Below are 26,418 nucleotides of genomic sequence, written 5' to 3'. Positions count from 1 at the left end.
CAAAAATGAATCCCATATACAAAAGCAGCTAGAAGGAAACAAGTACCATTTATATTTATTGTTGCTATGCATAATAGGGGAGCTATGACTAAAGATTTTGGTAACTTCCAAATACTTGAGCATGTAGATGTTTTCAAGAAACTTATAAATGGGGTTTTAATGAATTTCTTTATAGCTGACAGTCAAATGTAACTATTATGAGTTCCATAATACACCTTACTTTGGGGAATACATATGTCTGATTTCATAAAATAAAAAGAACCTCCTTTTCATTATAATTTTTTCAATCTAAGCATCTGAAAAATTTGTATGAAATGTGAAATCATTGCAGAATGAGTTGTATATTTTTGTTTATAGGCGTTCATTTAAGTAAAGTATCAATTAGATGGCTATCTGAAATTTTCTAATATGATATTCATTTATATGTTATTGTTATGATTATTTTAACTTTCAGGTGGATGAAACTTTTCATGTTCCAGATGTTGGAATAGTCGTATCTGGATTATTAACTAGTGGAGTAATTCATGAAGGAGATAATTTGCTTGTTGGGCCATCTGACAGTGGAAAATTTTCTCCTGCTAAAGTTTTATCTCTTCATAGGCACAAAGTTCCAAGTCGAGTAGTTCGAGCATGCGAAAGTGCAACATTAGCCCTTTCTAGTCAAACTGAGATTAGTTTTCGTAAAGGTATGGTTCTAATTAGCCAGCATGTAAGGCCACCAGTATGTTATTTTTTCCAGGCGAAGATACAAGTACTTTTTCATTCTTCTAATATTTGTGCAGGTTTTCAAGCATCCATTCACATAGGAAATATACGACAGACTGTTACAATTCTTGGCATTATGGGTAAATCTAGTCTGTCTCTAAATGAAACTGCATCTGTAATTTTTAAATTTATTCAGCGCCCTGAGTGTGTTCATCCAGGTTCTAAACTCTTACTACGTGTTGGACAAACAAAAGCTATTGGCCGAGTAACTCAAGTCTTTCTTCTTGGTGATAATTTACCCTTAAAAGTTTCACCTATTTATCGTAGCTACTATTAATAGAAAGTTATTTTATCTTCAATAATGCTTTAAAAAATTACATTTTATATATATTTTAATGCTTTTCCCTTTGCCTGTTGTACACTTTATTAAAATTATTCTGTAAAACTATTAAAACAATGCTGCTGTGTTCCTGTTTAGAATGTGTCCTGAGTGATCACTGAAGACAGCAGCAAAAACCAGATTTTATTCTGTTATACATGTATGAATCAAGTTCACCAGTATCAGCAATGCAAGATAGCTCAAGTATCTTTTAAAATTTCAGAAATGGCTAGAATATGATCATTTGACAATCATAACATAAATATTAATAACTCAGATGTCGAAAACGTTTTAAAATACACTTAGGGTATCAAAAAGAGGTCCATTTTCTAAGCCATTAACTTCAATCTGAGCAACCATTGTTGTTCTGCTGTTGTTTTTAACCAACATTTTCGCAAATACTTAGTAACTCTCTACAGTGAACCTTGTTGACCATGCCATGTCTACCTGTTTTAACGAGAATCACAAATTCCTGAGCCTTTTTATTGCTAAGTACCTGTAATGTCATTAACTGAAATATTGAAGTTCTTTTAGGAAAAACTAGATGTATCAAGTATCTAGTAGTATCGAGGTTTTGTACCACCTCCTGCGTATACTGCGAGCTAGACTGGGTTCAACTTAATTTAAAAATCTGCATGTTCACCTGTAAAAGAAGTATCGAGAAGCCATTGAAAGTTTGGAAGTTGTTTAAGTATTATAGCTTGTCTTGACAAATATCACCAAATCTTTTAAGCAAGATCTCTCTAATTATAATGGGGCTATTTATATTTACTACAATATATTTATATTTACTCATTGTATTAAGCAATTCATGTGATATCTATGATAAAATATTTAATAATTGAAAGAATAATTGTGTAATTTACATGGCATTTTTATATAACAATATTTTTATTATTTACATCATTTTGTAAATAATGTAATCGTTTTTCTATGAATATCTGAATTAATTGCTCTTATGAAAGCAAATGCAATACTTGTTTAAAATTAATGCTTTCTAATGGGTTGTTGTAAATAATGTAATTGTTTCTATAATAATATGAATTAATTATTCTTATGAAAGCAAATGCAATACTCGATTAAAATTAATGCTTTCTAATGTGTTTGCATTAAGTGCTTAGCTGTGTGCTTTTAGAAATCGTTTACTTTTCTTTGTAATTTTAACACTCGTAAGTAGCCTGGAATTCTCATTGTATTAAGAGTAGAATTCCAATAATCAGCGAATTCCTGTAATCCATGGTTATTTTTGTATATAAACAAACAAAATGTCAATTTTTAAAAAATTCAGCATGATAAATTTGGCAATATTTTTTTCTTATATAAATATGCAAATAAATTTTGAACAAAAAATACACTGTTTTTATAACATATTAGTTGAAAAAAAGAATTTTATTAATTTTTCAAATTTAGAATTTTTTGCTCGTATACCAGTGGTCTTTTTATATTAAAAGTGTATCATGACTCAACAATTTTTTCTTTTATACAAATCATTAACTGTGGATGTGTATTTTGTTGTCTTTTTAAATTAATTTTGACTTTGTAAAAGAAATATATTTCTCCTCAAATTTTCAAGCATTGAGTGACTTAATCTGTAAAATTTGTAATTCATGTAATCAGAGAATGTGGATTATCAGAATTCTGTATTAACACTAATATGTGTGTTGTCATTTTGATGCTGAAGTGTGTTTATCAGTTTGTTACTTCTAATTTTTGTCTTAATTGATTTACTTCTGCCTGTGGCTCATTTTAGGAAACTGCTTGACAGACTTCCCCTGAAGCTTTTTGGTGACTATTCTGTAACTCTTCACCATTTAATTAAAAAAAAGTGAACTCAAATGTGTTAAGGTTTTAAAAAACTGGATTTTATCATTTAATCTGATTTACTTTTAATGTAGTTCAACAAAGAGAAAATTTATTTTAAATGACTTCATGTTTTAAGCCTTTGCATGGTTTTATATTTGCAGCTAATCCTGAGACTTTTACTTCATTGTGTTGTCAGGGCTGTTGTCAGGGCATTGATTTTTTAATTATCCATTTTATTATTTATTTTAGTATTTTATTTTATATACAGTCAAAAGTCGTTAATTCGAACACCCATAATCCGGAAAGATCTATAATCCGGACTTCAAAGCTACAAACTTTCTGCGCATGCGTCAAACGACCTTTCGGGCTGCAAATACGCGTGTGCGTGTGAGCAAAATACGTTTACGAATGCGTGTTTAATGTATAACGGACGGTATAAGCTAAGCTAAAATTATCTAATTCAGTTAATGTTGCAGATTGCGTTGTTCCTTAATCTTTGAATTGGATTCTGTTTATTATTTTTTGCAGACTGTGAACTGTACTCAGGAGCTGGTTGACTTTGTATTTAATAACAAAGATTATCATCACAAAGATATTTACTTTATTATACATTTATTAATCATTTTGTTGCTGTAGAGGAACGATCTGGCTCCAAAACATTTTAAATTCTCAATCACAAAGCTGTAAGATCTGTTACAGCAAGTACACAAAAGAAAAGAATACTGAATTCAAATTACGTAGGTCGAGAGTATAACGCGCTAGCAGCGCCTCCTGTCGGGAGCTCTTAATCACTACTGAACATACTCCCGACCTTGAAACCTTACGGGTTTCAAAATATTATTACAATTAGTATACACTATTTTAAAGCACAATATAATAACAAACAATTGTAAGCAATAGCAATACAATGGTTAAATTTTAAAGACACATTAAATCATAAATGCAATATAAACACTATAAAGAAACACATTACAATATACAATACATAAATCTAATTACAATTCACAGGAAGAACACAAATGTCTCTCACATTTCTTTTTAACATTTTACCACCTGGTAATACTATGTTAATCACTCGAACTTTTTTATCTTTTCCAAAAATTATTTCTGCAATTCTACCTGTTAACCATTTTGTACTGGGCATATGCTCATCCTTGACTAACACAAGTGAACCCACCTTAACATTATCTTTAGCAAACATCCATTTACTACGTTGTTGAAGGTTATTTAAATAGTCTCTCTTCCATAACTTCCAAATTTGTTGACTATATTTCTTTATTTTTTGCCACTTTGAGAGCCTATTTTCTGGTATCTCAACAAGTTGGGGTTCAGCTATTGATGTTAAAGGCCTCCCTATGAGAAAATGCCTGGGGGACAAGGTTTCAAAATTATCAAACTCGGATGATAAGGGAGTAAGAGGTCTGGAATTTAATACGCTTTCAATTTCTAGAATTACAGTGAGAAATTCTTCAAGAAACAGATGAGCATTGCCAATAATTCGTTTCAAGTGAAACTTAAAAGATTTCACCCCGGCTTCCCAAAGACCGCCAAAGTTTGGTGATTTAGGAAGGATAAACCTCCACTCAATGTTTTCACTTAGCAGGTATTTAGTCAGTGTTTCATCTGGGTGTTTAACCAATTTATGCAATTTTCTGAGCTCAATGCTTGCACCCACATAATTCTTTGCATTGTCACTGAATAATTTCGCACATTTACCCCTGCGACTAAAAAATCGTTTCAAACAAGCTATAAAGGCATCTGAAGTAAGATCAGAGACAAAATCTAAATGGATGGCTTTGGTGCTTAAGCATACAAATATGCACACATAAACTTTGTTTAGTTTACCCTTACGCTGATTTTTAAATTTAATGTGGAATGGTCCACAAAAGTCAGTTCCAACATTACTAAATGGGTAAGAAGGTGTTACTCGTTCTTTGGGCAGATCACCCATTATCTGAGTCTCAAAAACAGGTTTGTTTTTAAAACAAGTTATACATTGAAAAACAACTTTACGACAAACATTTCTGCCATTTAAGACCCAAAATTTACGTCGAACATGATACAATAATGCATTTGAACCAACATGCAAATATTTTAAATGATAATATCTCACAATTATTAAAGTTAATGGATGCTTATCTGGCAGAACAATTGGATTTTTCTCATATGTACTGAGGTCAGAATGTTTCAGTCTGCCTCCAACCCTTAAAACATTGTCTTTATCTAAAAAACAGTTTAAAGATTTTACCTTGCTGTTGCTGGGCACTGAGGCACCTCTCTCAAGATGTTTAATTTCATCTACAAACTCACCTTGTTGGATTGACCTAAATAAATAGATTTCCGCTCTTCTCAACTCGCTAAATGTAAGGTGACCTGTAAGCTTTTCATTTCTAACATTATTGATAAATCTAAATACATAGCACATAACATGAACAATAGTTAAATAATTATTACTCAAGGAAAGAATATCATCAACTATAGAACTATGATTTAAAACAGTAAAGGCAATTGGAGAATGATCATTAGAGTCATCAGTTTTCTTTAGTTCATCAGAAAAGTCATTTAATGAAATTAGAATGTCATTATTGTCTACCGGAACATCAGTCTTTTCTCTCAAAAATTGGGGTCCATGCCACCAAATGTCACTGTTCAATAAAATGTCAGCACTGACTCCCCTGCTGAGGAGATCAGCTGGATTTTGCTTCCCAGGGCAGTGTGCCCAGGCACTGGTATCACTTAAACTCTGTATTTCGTTAACTCTATTGGCAACAAATGATTTCCATCGTTTCGTAGATCCTTTAATCCAATAGAGAGTTATTTTTGAATCCGTCCAAAAGAACACTAAGGAGGGCTTTTTTAAATCCACTGTTTTCTTGACTTTACTCGCTAGTCGGGCGGCAAGCAAAGCACCGAGTAATTCTAGTCTCGGAAGAGTGATTTTCCTTAGTGGCGTCACTCGACTCTTGCTAACCAATAAATTCACTTCGATGTTATTATCCTTCACAACTCTTGCATAAATAGCAGCACCGTAAGCCTTTTGGCTAGCATCGCAGAAGCAGTGTAGTTCTAAGATATCGGTTGGCACTTGTATATTTAAATTGAGCACGTTTCTAGGAACTCGTAACTCTGAAAGATCAGGAACTTCGGAGCACCACTGAAGCCATGTTTTTTGTATATCTACAGGTATTTCTTCATCCCAAGAAATTTTCTTCATCCATAAGACTTGTAGAATGAACTTTGCACGAATAGTAAACGGCGAAAGCAACCCAAGCGGATCAAAAATCCTTCCAATTGTACGTAGTAGGAATCGTTTGGTACTTTCGTTTTTAGACAGACTATTCACTAGGCTCTGCTTTCCCAATATTAGAGAATCTTCAGGAGGATTCCATGACAGTCCCAAAACTTTAATAGTGCTGACTTGTGGCTGTGTATTGAAACCTTCACGTGTCCAAAACTGCATCAATGTATTGTCATTCGTAGTCCATTTTCGTAGCAACATGCTAGCTTGGCTCATAATTGATGTAGCTTGAGTGGAGATCTCAAAAGCATCCGACACATTATCAGCTCCAGAAATAAAATCATCCACCTACAAACAGCGGTCTAAGCATTCTGTTGTATTCGGGAATTCTTCAGAGTGCTTTCTCAGGTGAGTTTTCAAAGTAGCAGTCAAAAGGAATGGACTGCTCGTAACACCAAAAAGAACACGATTAAATCTGTAAACTTGAATTTTACCATTTTCTTCCCACAGAAAACGAACTGCATCTCTGTCCTTTTCGGCTAATAAAATTTGTAGGAAAGCTTTCTCTATGTCTGAAGTAAAGGCGACTTTGTTTAATCTGAAATTAACAAGAATGTCGAATATGTTCGAATTCAGGTTTGGCCCTGACCACAGGCAATCATTTAGACTTAAATGCTTAAAGTTATGACTGGAACTTGCATCAAATACTATTCTCATTTTTGTAGTTGCACTTTCCTCTCTAAAAACTGGTTGATGTGGCAAATAGAACACAGGTTTATCAACAGGTTCTTTAGGACATCTAACTTTCTCTATAATATTCTTATTTTCATAGACTTTTAAAGTTTCAATATACTGCAAATGAAGATTTGGATCTTTTTGAAGTCTACGCATAAGTAAATTAAGTCTGTTTTTAGCAACGATGAAGTTATTATTGAGCTCTCCCCAATCTCTTTTCCACGGTAATTGAACCTCATACCGGTTATCTTTAAAACGAACAGTTTTTTCAAATGTTTCTAAAGATTGATCCATCTCATTTTCACTGGGATCATCTTTAATTCCTATAGACTCAAGTTGCCAAAATTTTTTAATTTCATTTTCTATACCACTATAATTATTAATTAATCCACAATGAACTGCTCGCGTATTTTCAGTCTCTGAACCTAAAATGCTGCCAGTGGCTATAAAGCCAAAAACAGAATTTTGAAATCTTAGCTCTGAATTGGGCACTTCAACTTGACCGAATTTTAAGATCTGATAAAACACCTCCACGCCTAATAATGCATCAATTTTTCCTCTTTTATAAAAGTTTGGATCAGCAAACTTAATGTTTTGAGGAAAATGTTCAGTCGGAACTTCTATATTATTTATTGGTATGGAGTCCGAGATTTTAGGCACGCACAAAAATTCTAAACTCATTTCAAAGTCAATACCGTTTGAAATAGAAGCACATACTTTAGAATTAATATTTATTCTCGTGTTATTTAATCCAGAAACCGCAACAGATATTTTTTCTCTTTTAATGGCTAACGAATTAGCACATTCAATCGTTAAGAATGACGTCATCGAACCTACATCACACAAAGCGCGAACTGATTTTAATTCACCGTAGCGATCTCTTATTAAAATATTCGCAGTTGAAAGTAAAACATTTTTGGTCTGACGCATTCCGTTTACAGCTGTGCCGGCGAAACTACTTTCTTTATTGGTAGAAGAAGAGTCATAAACAAATTTTTCAGCATTCGGATTGAGACTGACGGGTCGGCTTCTCCCCCCCCCACTTCCGGCTTTGAAATATGAGCACTTTCGGATTTATTTTGTTTTTCATTTTCGAAATGTAATAGCGTTGAATGCTTTCGTGAACATTTTTGACATCGATAATTAGACGAACACGTTCGAACGGAATGGTTTTTCAAACAATTAAAACAAAGCTTATTTCTTTTCACGAATTCACACCTGTCATTGACAGAAAGATTTATAAATTCCGGACACTTATATAATGAATGTAATTCTTCACCACGGCACTTTATGCACTTCAAATTTATGTTTTTCGTATTAGAAGTGGATATCATACTCGTAAGTTTATGTGGAGAATTATTACTCTTTTTTACCTCCTTTATTTTACTATTTTGAAGCGTTCTCGCTTGGCTTTGTAAAAACGAAAGTAATTGTTCAATCGTACCAAATTCTTACGAGTTTTTTAATTCCTTTTCCCACCAGTATCGAGTCGATTTATCAAACTTATCCACTATCAAATATACAATCATTATTTCCGATAAGTTTTCTACTTTGTAGTTTAAAATATTTAAAGTTCGAATACACTCGTTCGTTACATCAATTAAATTTAGAATAGAACTAGATGTCTCGCTAATACTCGGCTGATTCAAAAGCTTTTTTATTATAGCATTTAAAAGCTCACGTTTATTCGAATACCTATCTTCTAAAAGTTTCCAAGCTATATCGAAATTTGTATCCGAAATAGAAATAGACTGTATTACTCTCAGAGCTTCGTCCTTACAACTAGCTTTTAAATATTGCAATCTCATTGCGTTACTCGAAATAGATTTGTTTTCTATTACACTAGCTTTAAACATATCTTTAAACATTATCCAATTCTCTATTTTACCATTGAATGTCGGTACCGATAGCGTCGGTAATTTAACATCCGAAAACACATTTGAATTATTTTTACTCGGCACAGGAGAAACAGAATGTTCAGAATTCATCTTATTTTTTACTACTGCTAATTTACGTTTAATCATCAATAACAACTCATCAACAATATCATCTGTATCTTCTTTATCCTTAATAAAGTTATCCAATTCTTCGGGTTTACATGTTTCGAAAATTGAATAAAATACAGATTTAAGTTCGTTAGAAATCTCATTAGTTTTGGTTTCAAATAGCTGCAACGCAACTGAATCTGAAACATCTAATGACGAAACAACTTTATCTTTATGCTTCGTCAGTGAACTTTTTAACACTCTTTTTCTAGTTTTTAGAGCTTCCATATTTATAACAGTTATACTCTTCAAATTTAATAGAGATTAAAATGGGAGAGCTCACCTTCGATTCTCGATGGACCACTTGAACTGTACTCAGGAGCTGGTTGACTTTGTATTTAATAACAAAGATTATCATCACAAAGATATTTACTTTATTATACATTTATTAATCATTTTGTTGCTGTAGATCTGGCTCCAAAACATTTTAAATTCTTAATCACAAAGCTGTAAGATCTATTACAGCAAGTACACAAAAGAAAAGAATACTGAATTCAAATTACGTAGGTCGAGAGTATAACGCGCTAGCAGCGCCTCCTGTCGGCAGCTCTTAATCACTACTGAGCAATTTTATAAAAGTAAGCTTGAACTTTCGATTATGTCAAATAGAATTTCTGATATATATTTACTAATATGTAAAGGATCTACAAAGTGAAAATATGTTTCGAAGTCCATTAAACAAAAAGTGGAATTGCTGCAAAAAATGGATAAAGGCATATCCTTTGTTTCTCTAAACTTTAACATTTGTTTATCTAAACTTTGTTTATTTTTAACGCCGCGGCGCGCAATGAATTGGAAGTTGATCTGTCAGCACTATCCTTATCTTCAGGACAGATGTTTTTATTTTATTTGGCTCATTATTCGATCTTTGATATGATATAAATCAAATTCCTCGTCATTATAATTCACTTCCAATAGAAAAGAAAGTGACAGAGGTTATTGAAAACGAAAAAATTTCGATTGACAAATTAGTCGGTATTCTCGACACAGCAATTATAGGACTTGAACAGTGGAACTTTGTAACTGAAGAAGAAATTATGTCTGTTTATAGAATTAAAGAGAATGTATTATCACATAAGAAACGAAGCAACTTAAACAACTTACATTGAAAGAAATGTTTAATAAAGTAAAGAAATAAATATTAAGCTTTTTTTGTGTAAATTTTGATACCCTTTAGATCATAATTGTTCTGTATTTCATAAATTACGGTTTCATATTTTTAACTTTATAATTTCTGCATGCCATCTTACCAGATTTAAACTGATGATCTATAATCCAGAAAAATCGATAATCCGGAATCGCCGAAGTCCCGACGAGTCCGGATTAATGACTTTTGACTGTACTAACACCGTGCATCCTATTTTATATGTGTTTGGTGCATAGCCATTAAGGTGAAATGCCTTAATGGCTATGCACCAAATACCACTACATCCACTATCTCTCTAGTCTTAGTCACATAAAAGGGTTTTAAACCACTATAATTGTAGTGTTTCTTGCCATCCTTTTTCTGCATATCTGGTGCCACATCTGTAATACTGGTAGTTTGGTCCGAGCTGCCTTAGCATTTTCGTGGTTTTCCCCATGTTTAATGTGTGTGAGAGCCATTTCCCTTAGAAAGTCCTCCATGAAGGCATCCTTTTCTTTAGGCAGATAGCCCTAGCATGCTTTTCCTTAATCAAATGAACCAAACCAACCCATATCTGCAACCCAGTGGGAGACCATACCAAGACATCACAATGCACCAAAGTATTGAACCTTCTTTTCATGTGTACATAACTTATCTGACTCTAATAGTATTAGAGATGCATCAAAATGCCATGTACTTATTGTATAAACTGTACCTTGTTAAAAGAAAGGCATATTTCTGTATTAAATTTTTTTATTTGTATTTTCCTAAATGACGATGGCAGAAATTTTAGATTCCATCTATTTTAAAATCCAAGCAAATCAGGTTCAAAAATTCAAATAAGTATACAGTCACAAGATAGGATTAAAATAGAGCATAGAAATTGTCAAATGATGTAGAAATAGTGTAGATTAAGTCATCAAACAGCTTCAGTTTGATTTAAGTCAACCATGTATAAAGGAAACCCATTTTCCCAGTTTTTGGAAGATCAACTGGGCTAACCATTGTAACTGGGCCAAATTCCAACTCAGCATTTCTTAAACTTTTGGATAAATGGAATCGTCTTTAATGCCCATTTTTATCATGAACCCTCTTATTTGTTTCAGAAGTTTCGTTTTAATGCAAAATTGTGTAAATGGATCATTTGCAACCAAAATGTTAATTATTTCAAATAATAATTTTTATTTCCTACAAAAAAGAATTTCAAAATTAACCCTAAAATTCTTAAAATAACATATTCAAAAGGACTTTTAAATGAGGTAATAATAATTTAAATGGGGTAAGGGGTACTTCTTTTTTCTTCATCATAGATATACTTAATATTAGGCTTTCCAGATGAAAGTTGAATTCATGTCAGGTTCAGTCTCAAGTCTGTTATGGTATGGTATTTATTTTTTGTCAATGCATAAGTTGAGAACCCTGTTTTGCACATACATGTAGATGCAAATGGTAAGGGCCAACACAGCCTTATGTGACAGTTAAGTATATTCATATTTTAAACTGTACTGGAATTCTGCTTACAGCATTGTTAGAACAAAGCCTCAGTTGTTATCTTTCTTTCGTAGTTTGTAACTGTAAGAGTGGTAACCATCTGATCTTTGTTGTAGTTTGCTGTAGTTTTACAGATTTTGAAAATAAATATGATGCTTTGGAATATTAGATGTAAGGTTGTTTTATTTTAAGTTTCTTAGGAGAAAGGAGAATGGTTAGTTCTTGCAAATCTCAAACAATTTGGTGACGACGACAGACGATACTGGTAAAACAAGTCAAGGTAATTTTATTGGTTTTACCGAATTTAATTTTATTTGACTTTATTGAATTTATTTTTATTGAAATGGAATCGTTAATTGAGAAATGAAAGACTGTCAGAGCGTCTTTTATGGAAACAATTAATGCAATTTTGCAGGAATTAGAAAAGGAAATTCCTGATGAAAAATCTGTGAAAAACGATACTTGTTACTTTAGAATGTTTATCTGTTGAACTTAATGCATTTGATACTCAAATATTGAATTCAAAATTTTCTTCAAATGATCAATTTGGAAGTGAATGGACAAAAGTTGAAGAATACAAAGAAAATTAGATTTAATACGAGTAGAAACGGAATTACTCTTCAATCACCAAATAACACAATCCATTGGCAGTGTGCTGCCGAATTTGAATAAACGGAAACTGGAATTGCCTAAAATACAGTTAAAACAATTCGGTGGCATAATTAACGATTGGTTACCATTTTGTGGACAATTTCAGCGAATACGTGAAGATAAAGAAATTAAAAACAAGGATAAGATGCATTATCTCATTCAAGCGACCATACCCAGTACGAGACCACGTGATATTGTAAACAGCTTCCTTGCAACTGCCCAAAATTATGAAAAAGTAATAAAAAGCTTAAGAAACGGGTTCAGCAGTGAAGAATTGTTGTTATAATTTTATGTTCGGGAATTATTAGGTCTGATTATTAAAAATGTTGCTGATCAAAAGGGAAAATGCGGTGTATTAGAACTGTGTGACAAATTATAGTCATATTTATATTCGTTGGAGTCAGTAGGAATGACAAGCAACAAATACACTGCAATGCTGTTTCCACTCATGGAATCCTGCATTCTAGAGGAAATTTTACAAGTTTGGCTTAAAAATCATGCGTCGATAATCACAGCAGAAAATTCTCACTCTGAGAAATTGAAACAATTATTATTGTTTTTAAAGAATGGAGTGGAAGGAGAGCAGAGAATTTCTTTGGCGAAAGCTGGATTTGAATTAATTGATTCGGTTGCAAAGAAAGTAGAAGAGCTAAGTACTAGGGTGAACATTTCGTTCCCACAGCAAATAATTTATTCTCAGGCCATGATAAGGCAACCAATTATAGTGAAAATAATTCTTACATATTTTGTGAGAAAAATCATGAAAGTCGACATTGCTTCATTGCTCAGAAGATGACTCCAAGTCAAAAGGAGGGTTGCTTCTTCTGCCTCAAAATTGAACACAGGGCCAAGCAATGCAAGACTGATGTATGATGTTTGATATGCTCGAAAAGACATTGAGGTATCATATATCTGGATTTGCACACCAATTAAAAGAGTAATTATGTTGAAAAGAATAAAGAAGAGGAAACACAAAACGTATCACTTGCAAGCACCAGTTTCCTAGATGAAGTGTTGTTTCAAACACTACTAATTAATATCGATATCGATGCAAACAAAAAGCAGAAGACACTAAGGGTACTTATCCACACAGGATCGCAACGTTCATACATATTAAAGGAGACTGCTGTAGACATAAGGTGCCACGCAATTGGATCTGAATCTTTAATTCATGCACTTTTTGGAGGAGTAACAATAAAGGAAGAAGTTCACACCAGCTTCCTAGATGAAATGTTGTTTCAAACACTACTAATTAATATCAATATCGATGCAAACAAAAAGCAGAAGACAGTAAGGGCACTTATCAACACAGGATCGCAACATTCATACGTATTAAAGGAGACTGCTGTAAACATAAGGTGCCATGCAATTGGATCTGAATCTTTAATTCATGCACTTTTTGGAGGAGTAACAATAAAGGAAGAAGTTCACAAATGCAACAAAGTTAACATTAGGAAGCCTAAGAGGTGATATTTCTAGATGATTACTCTTGTTGGAACATTCAAAGATTTGTGGACCAGTAGTCAGTTTGCAGCCTGGACCATGGACAAAGGCAGAAAAATATCCATACATCTGATGTAGGAAGAAAGAATTTGAAAATACAAGTTCTTATTGGAGCTGACATTGCAGGTGCACTGTTAACCGAAAGAATTCAGAAATTAGAAAATGGGCTGACTACTGTGGAATCACTACTTGGATGGACAATCATGGGAAAGACAAAAGATAACGTTTCAGAAAGAAACTTCTTGTCCATGTCATCAACAATAATGTCCATGTTGAATCACAGCAGTGACATAGAAAACTTGGGGGAAGCTAGAAGCACTGAAAATTACAGATGCTAAAGAAAATAAAACTGATTCAGAGTAAGAAGAAGCAGTGTGGGATCACTTTCACAAGACTCTGAAGGGGGTGGACGATCGATATGAAGTCAGTTTACCTTAGAGCAGCGATAAAGAAGCTTTACCGAGTAACAAAGAAATTGCTGGAAAACAATTGATTTCCACAAAAAAAGCTCACGTTGAAATATAAATTTGAAACACACAATGCAGTGTTCAAAGAGGGGCTCAAATCTGGAGTAATAGAAGAAGTACCAGAAGAACAGGAATGAGTTAACTATCATTATCTTCCCCACAGACCGGTCTTCAGAGATAACTGTATACCAGCAGTAAGGCCTGTATTTGATGCTTCATGCAAGCAAAAGGATTTTCTGTCACATAACGACTGTTTAGCAAAAGGTCAAAATTTAATTGAATTAATACCTAGATTGCTTCTTGAATTGAGGCAAGGAAAAATAGGGATTATCTCAGTTATTAAAAGAGCTTTTCTTCAGATATCTGTTCAAAGAAATTATCGTGATTTCCTAAGATTCTTGTGGTGGAAAAACTCTGAGCAAAAGGAAATAAGAAAATTTTGCAATTGCAATGTAGTTTTCAGACTAAACTGCAGTCCGATTGTTTTAGGAGCAGTGATCAACTCTCATTTACACCAGTGTGAACTTTCTTTGAAGGAAGTGGCTACAAAAACGAAAAATTCCTTCTATGTTGACAACTGTATCACTTCAGTGAATTCAAATGAAGAAGCAGGATACTTTATTGTAAAATCAACTCAGTTAATGGCGAGTGCTAGCTTTGACTTAAGAGGGTGGGAATAAACAGAACTGAGCAGTGAAAAATCTACAATGGGCGAACCATTGAAAGTACTTGATCTTCTGTGGGATAAATATGAAGCTTCTTTGTTTTGTGACATCCCTAATGTCGACTTAATTTATCTCTCAGTGACAAGAAAAAACATACTATCAATTGTACGGAGAGTTTTTGATGCAATAGGTTTCACCTGCCCTGATACACTCCTTCCAAAGTTTTACTTACAAAAGATCTGGGAAACTAAATTGAGCTGGGATGCGGAGCTACCTGAAGATATCAAAAGAAAATTCTTGAAATGGTTCAAAGAATTGCCCTTGTTATCATCTATGAAGATTCTCAGACTAGTTCCACTGACAGAAGGAAAGTCTTTTAGTTTGCATACGTTTGTCAATGCTTCATAGGGATCTTACGCAAGTGCAATATATTTGAGAAGTCAAAATAAAGAAGTTAAAGTGACTCTACTGCAAGCCAAAGCACCTTTAAAAAAATTAATATACCATGACTTGTCTTATTGGAGTGTGATTACCCTCATTTCTCAAGAAGAACCTTAAGGTCAAAATTTTAAAGGATGCAAGATTTAAATATCATAATGATATTACTTGCAATTCAAAATCAAAATATAAACATGAACTGGATGAAAAGTGAGAAAAATCACTGTTGAAAAAAAAATGTAAGGTTTGATTTTTAAATACCCTAATTTTTAAATTTTTAAATACCAAAAGTTATGTCATCTAAATTCAAAATTATTAACACAAAATTGCTTTGTGGTGACATGCATAGTGAACACAAACACTTCCAATCTGAAGTCTTCTTGCCTTCATGGAGTAAAGTACTCAGAAGTTCTGCTATTTTTAAATAAACAGATTTAACATAATTTCTTGCTGATGGCATGAGGGAAAATAAAAGTTTCTCGCAACCAGATAATTTCTGTGTTTGTGATGTCTTTCATATCTATATTAAAAATAACAGTTATGGATTGAGTGAAAGAGAACAATTAATTGAACTCTCGAATGAAGCAGGACTTGAAATTCCAAAAAGAAGGTATGGTTAATTTTTTAATATCATTGCCAGTGAAAACGGAGTATAGCGAACTGCAAACTGCTATTTTGTTATTTATGATTGAGTTACTTCTACATATCTGTGTAAGAAAAGGTTTTTATCACCAACTCAAATAAAAATGCCAGAATTGACTTCATGTAAGTGCCGATTTCAGACTTGAGCTTATCAGCATACATTCAAACATAGAACACTTGTGCAAAAATTGGCAGGCTGATCAATTTCATAAATGTGAGTACCAACATTTATTTAATTTTTAATTAATAAGATAAAAATTATCCAAACTCTAATAGCCTTGAATTATTAAAAACAAATATTAATGTTTTCTATTAACTTAATTATTTCATTCAAAATTAAATGAATTTTAATTAATTGTATTTAAAAAATGTAAGTATATTGGTTGTGTATATGCTGAAAAGTATCTTTTAAAAGGAATAAGAGTAAGGTTGTATGCAGAACTTTCTAATATACAGAAAGTGGTCTCCTTTTGATAAAGTTTGAGAAATGCTGATTTAATATTTTATACAGTACTTATTTTTTAGAAAAACTAACAGAATTAGCTTTACTTAAATAAACTGAAGAGTAGTTATGTTATAGATAAAGAGAAGAATTTATAGAAATGTTGGCCGTTTTATTGTTAAAAATTGTATTATTTTAAAGTGCTTGAAAGTGTGACACTATTTTCTCATTTAATATAAGTATACATTCTCAGAAAAAATTTGTATTATGTATGTAGTTGTTTCAAATGCTGTACAAATGGATTGTAAATTCTGTCAAATCTTAGTCTGTAAAATGAGTTAAATTTTAATTTTTGGTTAATTTATTAGTGGTTCATCATATCCATGGCATTTGCCTTGTAAAAAGAGGACAAGCTATCAAATTATTTTCAGCATTATTTAACTCGATTATATAATGCATGAAGATGAAGCTTCTTCAATAAATAAATAACAAATAATAACAATTCTGCTGTGTGAAAGTAGTTATAATTGAAGTTTTACAGCATTTTATATCCATTTTAGCGTATCTTCTTTTTTTTAACATGAATAAAGTTTTATTTTTTAACTCCCTAAGCAAATTTTATCAAAAATCTACATCAGGTTTATATTCCCTAATATTAATATAGTTTTTTATTTGAATTTACGAATTTGTATTTGTTTCATGTTCTTGTGCTCATTCTTAAATGTATTGGGTCATCTTAAAGTTCTGCAGTTTTTCAGATTGAAGTGCATTTTTCCCCTCATTATTTTATTACTACTGATAAGGAGTGACTGTCATCAAAGTGGATATTTAAATACAGACTTATCTGCTCATGTTTTCAAATCCTAGCATGTGTTGTATCATAATTTTTGTTTCATTAAAGTGCTAAGAATGGAGAATCTGGAACTTCTTTTTTTCTTCATACTGTTCTCTTTTATTTTTAAAAAAGAAGAAATTCTGGACAGGCTGCTTATAAAATTTGTTCTGTATATGAATGAAGTGCTGTTTGTGATGATACAGTTCGAAGGTGGTTTGAAAAGTTCAGGGGCAGAAATTTCAGCCTCTAAGATGGTATCCCTTCTGGATGACCATCTTCTATAAGCAAGGACCTGTCAAAAGAAGCTAATGCTGTAAATCCATGTTATACAATTCAAGAAGAATCTGGTAGTCTGTCTTCTTCAAATGATCATGCTCCAATAGGTAGAGTGCATGATCATTTGAAGAAGACTGGATATCTAAGCCACTATGATGTATAGGGGCCCCATACATTAACAGAGCAGACTATACAGCGTGGTGCAAAAGTACCTTCCCGATTTTAAATTAAAAAGTGTATGAAAAGTTAAGTAAAATTATATTTTGAAACTCGTAATACAAAATATGTTTCTTGAAGTTTTTATTTACAAAAAATTATGTCCACTTTTGCAATGACAAATTGTGAGCTCTTTTTAGCACATCTTCAATCTCTGTGCTCTTCCTGCCCTCCTTGCATCTTCTACTGGTCCTATCTCTTCAAATTTGGCCACATGTTGCAATATCCTATGTTTAGAAGGAGCATATTTGGCATTAAAATGTCGTTGAAAGTTTCTCTGAGTATCAATAGCGCTTCTTCTGTTTTCCAAATGAAAAAGTTATGATCTTTAGCCTTTCTGCAAGCATACATCACCCCATATCGAAACTCCCGAGCATTTAATATAACCTAAAAAAGAGGAACTCAATAAATATTAATTCCGGAAAGAATTATTAAAATTAAAAATTGTGAAGGTACTTTTGCACCAGCCTGTACGTGGCTCAAGTTTGGCATGTGATTTTTTACTGAAACAAAATAAAGATGCTTTTTTTAAATGACTCATCGCTGGAGATGATAAATGTATGCAATAATATTACAAGAAAAGCATCACAAAGTAAGCCAAAATAACCTCCCTTAGTAACATCGAGATGGGGCCTCCATCCCAAAAAGCAATGCTTTGTGTATGGTTGGACTTCAAAGGAACTGTATACCATGAATTTTTGCCACCAAATCAGGCAATATATTTGGAAAAATACTATTCCCAAATGGCAGTTTTTAAAAGCCAGAATCGAAGCAAAGTTTCAAGCCGACCAGTTGTTGATGTGTTGTCTTTCATCATGATAATACTCAGCTGCACATTTGGAGCCAGGCAGACTTATTGAATAAGGCTGGGATAATATGAATCACCATCATATTCATCAGAATGTGCATCCTTGGATTTTCATTTGTTCAGATCACTTCAAAATTCTTTGAATGCAATAAAGTTAAATTCTTTGGAGACAGTCAAACAGTACCTCATAATTTCTTTATAATTATAGTGAATAACTTTTTTTAAAAGGCATTTTCCCACTGGCAGAGAAATTGCAAGTCATAGAATAAAATGTAAAATTGTGCACATACAAGTTAAAATTTCGGATATTTTTGTATTGCTTCAGTTGTACATATCAAAAAATAACAGAACTTTATGGATGACCCAATACTTATAAATTATATGCCTAGAAATATCTGAAAAAAGCTGCAACACCTCATATGCATGATAAGCCATACTACAGACTTATGAGAATGATTACAGTGAAGAATATTAAGAATTACAAATTATCTTTATCAGAATCAGTTGAATCTTTTTTAGCTTTTTGTGAATTATTTTTCATAGCTTTTCAGATATTTCCATGGATTTTTTTATGATGTTGAGAATATACTGAAAGATATTTTCAACTTTTTAGCTTTGTGAGATTATGAATTTCTTCAGGATCAGAATTTTATTTTCCAGACTGAAGTATACATGCTTCTGTAAAAATTATTGAAATGTTCTATTTAAGAAGCTATTATTACAACTGAAATGCTTTTTGCATTATCAGTACCAGAAATACTCTATGTTCTGACACTGATTTGTGATACAGGCTATCACAAATCATAAGTTGGTGTTTGATTCTCTAAATCATGGAATTGCACAATCCAGCAGCCGCAAATCTGTTGACCTTCATGTGTAGATGATGTTCAGTACTTTTTATAGCTTTTAACTCATAAATGGTGTTGTGAGATCCTCTTTAATTGCACACAAATTCAAATTAGCCCTTCAATGAAGCCTTAACTTGAAACTTAATTTCTAAAATAAAAAATACTTGACTCTTAATAGTTTTGAATATAAATACAGAAGTTTTTAATTTAAATGCATTATAAAAGTATTTTTTAATATTGTTTCTTTTCATATTTATTAAAAGGCCAATAAAATGGCTAAAGGAAGTTCGCCAGTAGATGACAATGTTTTTTGTATATATGTTTAAACTGCAACATTATTTTCTATTTCTAGATCAATTAGTTCACTTTTTCCATTAATAATTATTATTTTGAAAATTCTGTGTATTTATCACTTAAGCAATCCAGTGTGGTTTTATGGATTATCATAATTTTTTCTTATTGTGCTGAAATCCAGGATGTAGGAATTATGACCTGATTTAATTGACAGACTGAATTTTTTAATTTCAAACGTGGAGTTGAACTTAAAATTCTAAAAATTCTAAAATTCTTTGTTGTATAATTTTTTTAAAAATGGCCAGAGAAAGTAAATTTAGAATATAATCAGACAAAACAAGGTTCCGCATAAAAAAAAAGTTACAGAATTTTTAAAGAAGTTAATTCAAATTGGAGGAGAAAGATGCCAGTGTAATATTTTAAATTAGGCAAAAGAGCAACTTTGAATTGGCATAGGTTTTGAATAAAATTTCTGAACATAAGCCGAGAGTGCCCTTTTTTCTTCAAAAATTTACCCATGTTTCAAAACTAAAATGCGAATGCATAAGCGAAATGAAAGAAAAAATCCGATAACATTCAAACATCTCGCGATGAGAGCGAAACTGTTGCCAAGCAGGTAAAAGGTGTGGAATATTATCCTATTAAATTGCTGTAAAGTAAAATGCCAATGATGATGGATTTATTAACTTTAATAACCCTTTCTAAAGCTAGCACATTAGCACATTTTTTCGATTCATCTGTGGTCTTGTATACGATCTGTGGTATCTTTGCCAGTCTTAATTGTTTGTTTCATTTTATTTTGCATATTTCTTTGATGTCTCAAACTCAAATTGCATCAAAGCCAAATGCTGGATCTGAAGACATTTGATGGGCCAGAACATTTTTTCAACAAAATTTAAAAACATGTTTAACAATAAATAAATAATATTTTAATTTCAGTTACTGAATATTTATCAAAACATGCATAAATAATAACACAAAGAAAAATTCGAATTTACTTTTGTTTTCTATCTGATGTCTAAAGGTTGGTACCTGCAAGAAATTTCTATTGGTTATACTTTGTAATTGAAACAGTATTAAATTTTAGACTGACATTTGTTTCAGGTAATTCCAACATGTTGAATTAACTTTTAAATAACTTAAACTTAACTGGAACTTTCAGAATGTCGAAGTGCCACTAGCTGTCAGCTTGCAACTATATTTATTGACTCTACCAACATAAGAAATTTCCTATTAGTATGCTAGTCACATGCCTAATGTGATAAAGTCCCAACCTATTCATTATATCTTTCGTGATGTTGTTGTTTCCTTCAGTAGCATTCGCAAACATAAACTCAGTCCATATCGTTTGACTCTTAAAATTATATGCACCGTATTTGCAACAAATACATAATTAAAATGTTAACGAGTTTGTGACCACTGCTTCAAGTAAATACATAGTGCATATTCACTAAAATCTCTATAGATATAATTTCATCTTGAGTTTCTGCACATTTAATGCATCATGTAACATTCACATATATTTTTAATATGAGAAGAATCATTTTTACTTGGTGTAGCTGCAATAGTGTAACTCAATCAGGTAATGAATTGGATTGTGATATTTTTGCTTAACTTTCATATGCAGATTTTCATACTAAACTACATAGGTATGAGCAAGTCAATTTATAAATGTGAATTCATTTTATGTCAATCTAAATGTACAGAAATATTATACTACTGAAATAGGTAAAGTTGATTCACAATCATAGCTTCATATTGTACTGATAACAACAATATGAAGAACTCTTGAGAACTGTTGTGAAAAAAAAATTTCCAGCTTTGTGAAATCGTGGCGGAGGGCGTTAACAAATGATAATCAGTTTGACTCTGAATGGCTAATTTCAAGTGGTAGTCCAAGCAATGCACAGTTTGCTTAGGTACTGTTCATACTACACAGTCTTATCTATAAATAAGGGCATAGGTAAAACATGACTAAAAAATACTTATCATTGCCTAGGCAACTGCACTTCTTAGTAATATGTTCACTTTAAACTGTGATGCAGCATCACATTTTAGTGGCACACCAATTGCTAAGTGATTTTTAGGAATTCTCATGCCGGATTATTCCATTCTTCCTTTAAAGCACAGATCAGGTTTTGCCTACCCCCTCCCTTAAAGATCTTAAAGTGAATCCGTTTCTTCCCATAATATTCCCACATGTGCTCAGTGCTGTGTGTTATGTGCCCAAAAATTATGTGTTGGAAACGCCAGTTGATTTGATAGCATTCCTCGCTCTCTAGTAAATTTTCAGTTGCTAGGGTACAATGTCATGATGCGTTATCAGCCATGAAAAAAATGCTTCACCAGCGGTACCGCAGAACAAAAGAACATGACATTCATTATTTAACAATAATATTACTTGTCATGGCTTTAAACTTCAACTCAGAGGAATTAGATAATTCAATGTATGTACTTCTGAAGCGGAGAAAATATTTACTCCTTAAAAGTTCCGTTTTATTACTTTAGTATGTTTTTTTTTTTTTTTTTTTTTTTTTCCGAAAACATATTAATACTAATGAATTAGCTACGCAATGCGATATAAATGACGCTACAGATTAAAATTCCGTATCCTCAAAATCCCTTCTTCATTTCCCAGAAAGGAAGACCCAGATATGAGCAAAAGGGAGAACTTGTATTTCTAGACGCTTCCAATTTTACCTAGCCATCTGTTGTTATATACCATATCTCGGGCGTCTGTGCCAGTCTCATAGTTTGTGCCATTTTATATTTTGTCTCAAGAATGAGCGGGAACAGAAATTCTCGTATGGCAAATTTCAAATTGCAGATGATTTCTTCGGTAAACGGAATGGGAGTTCAAAAAATATAGTTAGTTGGAATTGTATGTGTAATAGACCACGTTTGCTGAAAATTCTAGCAACAGTATGGCTGCGGAGCATTTCTCTTAACCAAAAAACAAGTTCGAGAGTGGAGAAAAAGACTTCTTGAATTAACGGAGATGTCAAAATCCAAAATGTGGTCAGTTTTTAACTTAGCCGGACGCAAATTTTGTCATCATCAGATTTTTCGCTTTGACGACGACGCAGCAAACCAGCAATATAAATAATTTCGAAAATAAAATAAAACGAGCAATCATTTTTGCAAAACCATAAACTCGTTCCATTTTAAATATTTTTTTTTAATGAACTGAAGAATTAAAAATGTGCTATATTTGGTGGTTTGTCGCTTGCGCCTAACGGAAAGTACCTATATTTTTTGCAAGATAGATAAGCGATCCGTATAAATTCTCTAAATTTAGCTTTAGAAAAAGTTCCAAAACTTCTCGTCTTATACACGGAAATTTACGGTATTCATTTTAAAAGTGATCCAGCATATGTCCCTTCCATTTAGGAACAAAAGTTGGCATATATTTTGAATAAAACTGTCAATCCGGATGATGATCAGACTTAGTTCGTCTTCTCCAGCACTTTTGATCTGAAGATGAGAACTATCTTACATTGATTAGATGATAAATTGATTACATGATTTTTAAGTTTTAAAAAAGTATATATATATATATGTAAGATAACAATGTATGAATCAGAATTATAATATAACTATAAACATTAATTCTTCCTCTCTATTCTAAAATCGTAATAACTTATCTGCATTGCGTCATTCAAATTAATCATGCGATCTTACGTAACCGTTAATACCAGATGCCTCTTGACGACCAATCACCGAATTGTAAACCAAAACTTTTCTCTTCGCGTGCTTCCATCTTTCATAAGTACGCACTTCAGCTTTCGCTCTCTACTGTGCTAAGATGTAATTTCGCTGGCTTGCTGTCTATCCCAACAATATCAAAAATGTAAATCTTCTGTGGAAAGGCACGACTAGAGTGCCAAGTGATTGTGGGGAAATAAAAATGGAATTAAAACTGCTTCGACTGCCAAGTTCTTTAAATACTACGCAATCAAAATTCTTCTTCAGTATGGGTCTAATCACGCATCTACAGTGTTCCGTTTTTTCCTTTGCTCTTATTATGACATATATATATATATATATATATATATATTTAATCAGTATTTCATGCGAGGTGATGTGGTCTTAAAAATAAGCTGAAATGTCATGGAATTTTTTTTTTTTCATTTATTTTCATTGTAATGTAAAATAATAACTCTGTGAAACTGAAAAGTTCATAATTTAATACGTGTGCAGTATTACATACCATGTTTATTCGGTGACATTTGTACCACTCTTGTGCATTGATAATGTTTTTAATTCTTTGCATTTATAATGTGAGGAAATTTTTATGGTAATGAACTAATGTATTTTAACTTTTTACAATTTTCTGCTTTATTACTTCTCATATTTTTAATGCTTTATGGCGGTTCATTTGAAATATGACTTATGAAATTCTTATTAAATGTTAAAAGTTCTATGCCAGATTAAGTATTAATAATTGGCAAAATCCAGCCCTCTTGATACAGGTGTCAATATAAAAGGCCCAGTGTGTTTTGGAGAGAACAGATATATGCAACTTTTCTTCATACGTAATTATGTGTAATAAATAAATCAGATCTAGTAAAGTGCAGAGTAGGAAACCGATTAATTTTTTTTATCAAGTACTGATTTTGCGTAGGGGCAGAAATATGTAGCTGTGAATGAATTTCACCAGAATTACATACATACGTATTCTAAAGAAGCAGGGAGGCCATTTGGTTTTCTGATGCATTGAGCCATTTCAAGTAATGCAGAACAGGTTCGATATTGCCAATCATTAATACAGTATTGTTATATTTCCAGTTTACCCCCCCCCTCAAAAACTGAGTTTTTTACGTTTACATCTTTTCCATGTCTTTTAGCTTCAGGATTTTATTCTTTATTTTCTAACATCCTTTTCCTTTCCAGAAAAGATTCCAAATATTAATAATACTTGTATAAAAATCTTAAAAGGCATGTGTATTGTCATATTATAGAAAAGTGTGATGATCTTTGTGTGAAATATTTGTACATAGATATTTAAAAAAATGATTCATTAGATTTAATTTTAACCGCTTAATTTGCCTGAATGTGTCATATCTGTGATCTAATTGTGTATTTCATTGGAAAAATCAGCGAAATTAAAGCGCTTCTTATTTTGTGAGTGAATATTTTTATTTACAAGTATCAGAAGTCTCCCTTAGAAAACTGATAAAATATTTTATTGCATTTTTAATATTTTATTTCTGATCGTTTTGTTGTGCCACAGGCAAAATCTACATAGAGTTACTGTGAGAAATTTACAAAATACATCAAATCTGAAAATCGTCTGTTCAAAGCCCCCTTTTAAAAATACAATTTTTATTCTCCTAAAAATTTGCAGTTACATGGATACTTCATTACTATAGTATAAAAAAGTAATTGACGCCTGTTTGATCAAATTGTTAACCACATTTTTCCCTTTTAATCAGTATACGCACAGCAAAATCCACAATATAGAATTAAGTTTCATGTATAGAAGGACTTTAAGGATAATGATTATTAAATTATGTTGGGAATTTGAAATTGATCTTAGTGATTAAACCTAGTTATCTAATTGCTGTTGCTTAACCTTTTTGTTTGTCGGATTATCGTCTTCACTAAGAAGTCTTAACTATACGTCAGTAACACAGGCAGAAGGCGAAATTTAAGCTGTATTAAACTACTAGTTGTAGCTATAGCTTAACATTTAAACTACTAGTTGTAGCTATAGCTTAAAATTAACAAAATACTTGCCAACTCTATTTGTGGAGTTTAAAAAAATATTTAAATCGATTGAACACCTAATATAGATTTAGCCTATTTAACTCAGTTCTAGTGATGAAGATACTAACAGATGCAAATTCTCTCACTAAGGCTAAATGAAGAAATAGAAGACACGGAAAAGAATTAAATGAAAATAATGTGTTAGTTAAAATAAGCTTGTCCATTAGTACGCTAATTCCCCGGTAAAAGTTCTCAAATGACTTTTATAGAGAATTACCAGTTATAAAGCTTTTCTTAAGAAACCCAGCTTTGCAGTGAAAATTCAAAACTTTGTAGTCTTGTAGAATTTTTCGATGTCGGGAACTGAAGAAATGCGCAATGCCGTCGCCAGGATTCGAGCTCCGGACCTCTCGAATTCGCGTCGAACGTGCTGTCAATTAGACTACAAAGGCATGCGGAATGGTGGAAGGAAATGCCTTATGCACGTTCCCTTTTAAAGGGCAACTAGGATTGAGGGGACCCAATCGCCCAATCCTTGTTGTGACGAATTATCGTCCACTATCTTTTACTTCGGGCGCCATTTGTAGACTCTTGTAGAATTTTTCGATATCGGAAAACTCAGTCCACAATGCCCTCGCCGGGATTCCAACTTCAGACCTCCCGAATACGCGTCGAGCGTGCTTCCAGTTACACTACGAAAGCATGCAGAAAGGTAGGAAGAAATACCTTATAACTGAAATTATAGTTTTACGTTTTTGCGATTGTAGACCATAGGTTAAGTCTTGGCAAAGTCATATGCTATATCAATTCTCAGTCACGTCTTTCCAAATGAACGGAAAAACTATTTAATGTAATTTTGATTTGGATACTTTTAACATAGATCATTACAGTTCAAATTCACTTCCAAATGTTCATTTATTACTTGACTCTGAATTTGAAAAAAAAAAAAAAAAAAAAAAAATTACTATCAGCTTGGTAATGTGTGTGTAAATTATATAGAAAAATTATTCTTCCTGCTTACTCAACTATGGGCTGTTACTTTAAAATATCTACTCAGAAGACTTTGCTGCCCTTCCGCATACGCTATCTTAACGCGTCTGGT

At 32.3% G+C, this 26,418-nt stretch overlaps 1 protein-coding gene across 3 annotated transcripts in view; it reads left to right on the top strand.

Annotated features, from left to right (window-relative positions):
* The window catches only part of LOC118191579 (GTP-binding protein 2), a 107,920-nt gene extending 83,185 nt beyond the window's left edge, over window positions 1-24,735 (top strand). For all 3 annotated transcript variants that reach the window (XM_085810121.1, XM_085810120.1, XM_085810119.1), the window contains one exon: window positions 455-24,735. In XM_085810121.1, the coding sequence (XP_085666247.1) occupies window positions 455-1,042 (588 nt within the window). In that variant the 3' untranslated portion in view covers window positions 1,043-24,735. The remainder of the gene's footprint in view (window positions 1-454) is intronic.
* The last annotated feature ends 1,683 nt before the right edge of the window (window positions 24,736-26,418 follow it).

Source organism: Stegodyphus dumicola, chromosome X2 (genome assembly GCF_044657685.1).
Source record: "Stegodyphus dumicola isolate Sdum_Otavi_A_Nest chromosome X2, ASM4465768v1".
In the NCBI taxonomy this organism is placed as follows: Eukaryota; Metazoa; Arthropoda; class Arachnida; order Araneae; family Eresidae; genus Stegodyphus; species Stegodyphus dumicola.
The sequence above is the reverse complement of the archived record's forward strand: the minus strand, read 5'-3'. Positions and strand labels throughout refer to the sequence as shown.